The sequence below is a fragment of the Pinus tabuliformis genome, chromosome 1_2 (assembly GCF_031772625.1).
Source record: "Pinus tabuliformis cultivar Carrire ecotype Pingquan chromosome 1_2, CPIR1, whole genome shotgun sequence".
NCBI classification, from domain to species: domain Eukaryota; kingdom Viridiplantae; phylum Streptophyta; class Pinopsida; order Pinales; family Pinaceae; genus Pinus; species Pinus tabuliformis.
The window spans coordinates 23040797-23047593 of record NC_142298.1 but is presented as its reverse complement, the minus strand read 5'-3'; the positions used below and the strand labels follow the sequence as shown (position 1 = coordinate 23047593).

The window sequence follows — 6797 nt, the reverse complement described above, 5'->3', positions numbered from 1 at the left end:
GACCAGACAGGGGAACTGAAGCGGCTTAGCTTCATAAAGAACAGAGTCATTAACTGCAACAGAGATGTTGAGCCGATCCATTTTAATGAGCCGAGTAGAGGACAGAGTAGCCATGCTCGCATTGATATCAAACTCGCTTCGAAACTGATCAGGATTTATTTCACCTGCCATGAACCTGAAGCTACCTCCGACGACGCGTACCTTGTAGATCTTTCGCCTGCCATCCGTCAGGCCAGGTGGCTGCGTGGCATACTCTATCATTGAATGCAGTTGTGATCACCCGCATCCGGGTGCGTATCCTTTATCTGAGATTTGTCCTGAGTGACAATTTCCTGGACTTTGGCGATTTGGTCCCTGGAAGCTAAGCCGGCAATAGTACCTTCAAAGTAACCATCCTTAGCGTCCACTCCAATATTGGCAAGAAGATCAGCGAGCTTATTTCCTTCCCTTCTGGTGTGTTTGAATGTGATTGCTTGGTGCTGAGAAAGCCAGTGATTTATTAGCTCAAGCCTCTGGGCCATTCTCCAGCTATTGCTTACCTTGTGAATGGGTGAACCGTGCTGAAGCTTTATGATCATTCTGATTATGATCTGCGAATCTCCTTCTATGATGAGAGGAAAAAAATCCCTTTCATGGGCTATTTTGAGACCTCTCCATAATCCCTCCAATTCTGCTGAGTTGTTGGTGTCCCATCCTATCGAGCCCATGAAGATGCATTGAGGATTGCCATTATGGTCTCTGAATGCTCCTCCGTATCCTGCTTTCCCTGGATTTCCTTTAGAGGCTCCATCAAAGTTGAGCTGGAGCATGTCTAAGGGCGGCGGAGTCCAATTGCTTGATTCCTGACTTTGCATATTGGGGTTCTTTTTATTGATTGAGTTTTGGTTTATCTGAAGCCTCCAATTGTCCCATATTGTTTTTTCCTGAGGTAGTGTGGGAAGATCTTCTGAGTACCATTCTCTGATTGATAGAGTCTCCATAATGTTCTGATGAAATTTGTTCCAGATTTTTTCTAGAGGCATAGTTTGATCTTTGAATATTCTTCTGTTACGCTCTTTCCATATGTTCCACATCAGTAAGCCAGGTATAAGATGCCACAAGGTGTTAAGGAGATTACTTTGAAAAGGCTTTTGACTCCAATTGCGTATGGTGACTTTGAGGTCTCCTTGTACTCTTCCCTCTTTTTGACAGCGGAAAGCAACCTTCTCCCAGAGTTTCCTCCCAGTTTGACAAGTTTGCATAAGATGAAGGGCTGTTTCCTCCTCTTGCCTGCACATGTGACATATAGATGGTCCCGAGAAGCTTCTTTTCCTTAGATTGTCCCACGTTAGAATTCTGTTGTGACAAAGGAGCCATAGAAATGTAGAAACTTTCGGCCAGTTGGAAGTATGCCAAATTTTTTCCCATAAGTTATCTTTGTTTAGCTGCTCTTGTATGATTATGTTGTACGCTTCCTTTGTAGTAAAAATTCCTTTCTCTTCATAGCCCCATCTTAAAATGTCCATTTCTTCTGAGACCATGATTTGCCTCTTTTGTAATTCTGTATTGAGAAGTTGCTGAGTTTGTGCAGAGCTATTCGGTAAAAATTGATTTGCATTTTTCCATTGCCTATATTCTTGAGCTGTAGCTGTGTTCCAAAATTGATTGACTTTGGCTAATTGATTTATCTCCCGCTCTGCAGTTGGATGGTCTTGGAGAATGTCCCTTATTTTTGGTAATTGCTGCCATGAGTCCTCCCAAAAACGAGCAGTTGTTCCACTTTTAATTTCCCAAAAACTGTGTTCTTGTATGAGACTTCTGTGTTGTATAGCCGAATTCCAGATTGTCGATCCCGTACTTATCTCTGTCATTCGTATTCTTTCTTCCATGGGGCAGTTGCTTGCATATTTAGTTGTCCAAAGGGAGGCCCATGGAGTATTAGGATGGGCAAGCCATCTCCACCAAATTTTTGCACCCATTGCTTTATTGCTGTGCTCAGGATCTCTTAGACCAATACCTCCTGCTTTCTTAGGAAGACAAACTTTATCCCATTTAATTAAAGCCCATTTACGATTTTGGCCTGAGCCTCCCCACAGAAAGTTGCGCTGGAGATTCTTGATTTCTTTGAGAACCCATTTGGGGGCAGCCAGGATGGAGAAAAGATAGAGGGGCATGGAGTGAAGGACTGCCTTGATAAGAACGATTCTGCTTGCCATATTCAGAGCCCGATTAGTCCAGAGGAATAGTCGAGACTCTAGTTTTTCCAACAATTGCTTCCAGGAAGAATGTTTGAGAGCTGAGGCCATTAGAGGGGCACCGAGATACTTGGAGGGAAGGGATGCACTGGTGAAACCCAGAATTCGACCAATGGCTTTCTGGGTAGGAGCAGGGGTATTAAAGAAAAAGATTTGGGATTTGACTTGATTGATAAGAGCACCAGAAGCATCAGAGAAAGTTGACAGGATTGATTTGAGGAGGCGAGCTTCCTGCACCGAAGGATGGCCGAAAAGCATATTATCATCTACAAATTGCTGGTGGGAGTAGGTAGGGGAGTTGTTAAAAGAAAGACCTCTTAGTTGCTGATCGAGCCTAGTAGCAGTGATGCTTCTGCACAATCCCTCAACCATTATTACGAAGAGAAAGGGAGACAAGGGGTCCCCTTGCCTTATCCCTCTGGAGGGACGGTAAGTAGCCGAAGGAATACCATTAATTAACACAGAAAAGAAAGCTGAAGATAAAAGGTTAAAAATCCATCTGACCCATGAATGTGTAAAGCCAAAGGTTATAAGAATTTTTTGTATATAGACCCAACTAAGACTATCAAATGCTTTAGATAGATCTAGCTTAAGCAACATACCTGGCTTCTTGGTTTGCTTTAAGGAGTGGATTATCTCATGAGTTAAGATAATCCCGTCCGTTATTTGTCGGCCTTCTACATAACCTGATTGCTCGGGCGAGATAATAAGAGGGAGTAGCGGCTTTAATCTTGTTGCTATTACTTTTGAAGTAATTTTATAGATGATATTACACAGAGCAATAGGTCTGTATTTGTCAGGGGTGTTGGAATCTTCCCCCTTTGGAATTAAGGCTATGAAGGTAGCATTTAAGCCTGGATACATCCATCTGAGAGCCCTGGATTCCTCCACGACTTGCCAGACCTCATTCTTTATCAAGTCCCAGAATTTATGAAAAAAATTCGATGTAAAGCCATCCGGACCTGGCGCTTTCCCCTCCTTCATTTGTTGAACTGCCTCTTCAACTTCCTGTAAGCTAATAGGCTTAATGAGAAGACTATTATGTTCCTCTGTTATTATCCTGGGTATGTTCTTTAGAAGCTTATTGATGGCCGGCATTCTATTTATGTTGGGTTCCTGATGAGCTTTCTTAAAATAGTTGAGAAATTCCCCTTCAATGCCGTCATGAGTTTCAATTTTATCCCCCTGTTCATTTTTAATGTGAGTGATGTAATTTATCATTCTGTGTTGCACAGTAGTTTTATGGAAAAATTTTGTATTCTTTTCTCCACTTTTTAGCCATCTGATTCTTGATTTCTGTCTCCATAATGTTTCCTCCTGTTTGTCCCTTTCTAAAATTTTTGATTCTATGGCTTGCTCCTGTTTGGTAAGTTCCTCCGTGCGCCCAGCGGTGATAATGGTTTGCTGGATTTTCTTCATCTCTGCGTTGAGCATGGCTTGAGCTTTAAAGATGTTGCCAAAAGTGTTATGATTCCATTGTTTGATTGCCCCTTTTAGATGCTTGAATTTTTGTTGGAATCTGGACATTCTAGTGCCTTCAGCCGAATTGAAGTTGAGCCAGGTTGATCTGACTAGCTCTTCAAAGTCCGGGTGAGATAACCAAAATTCTTCAAATCGAAAGGGGCGTTTGAGATTGTTGCCTGGCCTGTTCCATTGTAGCTCGATAGGCCAGTGATCTGATCCAGAGATAGGAAGAATAGATGCTGTGAATTCCCCTCCTAAGTGAGTTGCATTATCTGAGATGAGGAATCTGTCAAGACGCGAGGCGATCTGCTGCAAACCTTCCCTTTTGTTAGTCCAAGTGAAGAGGCCGTTGCTTGTGGGAATATCTATCAACCAGTTGTTGTTAATGAAGTTTTTTAGTAGATTGCCATCACTATTTGCTCTACTTCTACCTCCTTGTTTTTCTTCCATGTTGGCTGTCATGTTGTAATCACCTCCAGAGATCCACAGTGGGTACGGCCTGTCTTTGCTGAGTTCTGACAATGTATTCAGGATTTGAGCTTTTTGAGCAGTATCCTGAGGAAAGTATACATTAGTTATCAGTCCATGGGTATTAGTACCTGAGAGGTGGAATGTTGCCTGGATGAAACTTTTGTTAGCTTGTATATTGTTGAGTTGGATGGCCTGGGCATCCCAAAGGATTGCCAGTCCTCCCGAAGCTCCCTGAGCATCAACAGCTGTAACTAGCCCTCCTGGCCAAGCTTTCGCTGCTATTTTTTCCAAAATTGTTGAGCTGCATTTCGTCTCCTGCAAAAAGAGTATACTTGGTTTTTCTTGCATCAACATATTTTTTAATAATCTACCTTTCCTCGGGCCATTGAGCCCTCTGATATTCCATGATATCAAATTCATTGAGAAGGGTGGGGGTTTGCATTGAAATACTTGGTCAGTTTGGCGTACCTCCCTGACTCCACTAATATCTCTCCAATCTTGATAGTTCTCTCCAGTGTTGTTTTTCTGCCTCTCTTCTTATTGTCCTTGGTGATAAATTTACCATCCCATGGACTTCCTATTTGGACTCCTAGAGAGTATTTCTTCTGTGCTCTGTTCAGGACTTCTACTAGGTTATCCACTTGCCGTTCTGGTATTTTTTCAAAATTCCCTGTCTTGCATGCTTGTTCCAAACCTAGTATGTCCAACTCCCCTATGTCTAAGGGCTCCGGATCTTCTTCCATGATTTGAGGTTCTTGAGAGGTATCCACTTGTTCATTTGATGATTTTTCATTTGGCTGCGAGTATTCAACGTCCATTCCTTGTGATTGCCATGGCATGGATTTGGCTTGAGATATCAAGTTTACTTGCTTTTGAGTTTTCTTTCCTGTTTGCCCTGATGTCTCGCCTGGTTGTTCTTGATGGGCTTCTTTGTCTTTCGCCCTTTCCTTCTCCAGATCTTGCTCATCGTCCTTGTCCAGTGCTTCGAAACTATTGCTCGTTGTGGGCATTGCCTTATTGACTGGATTTACCTTGGGATTGCCTGTTGCTTTCTTGTTTCCTCTCCTTCGATTTGTTACCTTAGTGAATCCATCTGTTGTTTGATTGTCAGAACTGTCTTGGGAAGAGGGTTTCTTATTTTGAGGACAATCTCTATAGAGATGCCCTATATCATGGCATTTCCTGCATCTAAAGGGCACATGTTCATAGTCTATAACTTGAATCCACTCAGAGTCTTCATGAAAGAAACTTACCGTGTCTGGCAACGGTTGCTTGAGATCCATGTAGACACAGATCCGAGCATAGAATGTGTATCTGCATAGTTTTGTTTCTTCTGCAATCTTTACGAACTCGCCGATTGCATTCCAAATTTCTTGTAGAGACTTTTCTTCCCAGTATTCCCACGGCAGTGAATAAAGCCTTATCCACACTGGCGCAGAGCTCAGATCCTCCTTGTCTGGGTTGAATCTTTCGACCCAACCTTTGAGATATAATCCTGCGGAGTTGAAAAAATAAGGACCCCCATCCAATATCCTGTTGCGGTCTTCCAGGCAGTTAAAAACTGCTGTGAAGAAGCCCTTGGCTCCTAAGTGCAAAGAGATGTGCCCCTTTGGATGCCATTTGGTATTGATCCAACTTCTCAGCGCTCTCTCCGTCGGCCATATTCCTATGAATTTACCGATCAGCGCGTGATCTCTCATGTACTGTATCCTAGCATTGATACGTTCACTCGGGAAGTCCACCCTTGGTCTGTGGGCCGCTACAGGCTTGCAAGTTGAAGAACTTGCCCTGTTCCTTTCTTCTGCATCAATGTCCTTTCCTTTCTGCTTTCTGCGGTCCATGGTACCGCCGCTCAGTTCATTTTCATTCTCCTTGTCTGCCGTATGCTGTGTTCGGTTGTCCGGATTGGGGGGAGGCCCCTGGCCCTCCCCCTGAGGGGGTTGCATTTTGCCCTGTTCCTTATGGGTTCTTTTCCTTGAACGCTGGTTCACCAGACTCTGCCGGTTGTACCAAGTTTAGCAGGCCTACCGTTTGCAGGTTTCGTAGAAACCCTAGGGTTGGTTGCAGCAGCCGTAGGTCATCAGAGCTTCAACCCAACCAAATTTATCCAATATTCTTTGTTACCAAACTTGTCACAACTTATTACCACTACACAGTTTTATGCAACAACTTACTGGTGTAACATTGTTGTATGATATTTTTCAAATTATGCCTACAAAATACCAATTTAAATCTATAAAAATTATGCATCTATGTTTTTATTAACATAAATTTATGCCTTAAATCATTTTCTAGGTAATATTTACTGCTCACTATTCGTGTACTTCTTCCCACATCTCTCTCTATCTCAACAAATCTGTCATAAACATCCTTTCTTCATATAGGTATTTGGTTTTTTAACATATAACAAATTGTCTTTCTCAGTTGAGTTCCTTGATTGTAAGGCATACGATGCCTATATAACTACCATCACTTGTTAAATCCCCCAACCTATTTTGTATAACAATGTAGTCAGAGAACAAAATTTCATTGTATACATATTTTCCCTTAACATTAGATAAAACAATCTATTACGGCTTGAAATTGTGTAATATAGCAGGCCTTAAAGCCTTTCTAGCTTATACAGAT

The 6797-nt window shown here is 42.4% G+C and overlaps 1 protein-coding gene across 1 annotated transcript; it reads right to left on the bottom strand.

The window, feature by feature from the left end:
• Window positions 1-257: 257 nt before the first annotated feature.
• LOC149204140 (uncharacterized) lies at window positions 258-6115 on the bottom strand. Its single transcript, XM_089397051.1, has 4 exons — window positions 4638-6115; window positions 3807-4470; window positions 2837-3419; window positions 258-2707 (listed from the first exon to the last, which is right to left on the bottom strand). Exons 1-4 carry the CDS (start codon window positions 6113-6115, stop codon window positions 258-260), a joined length of 5175 nt encoding a protein of 1724 aa, XP_089253177.1.
• Window positions 6116-6797: the final 682 nt, after the last annotated feature.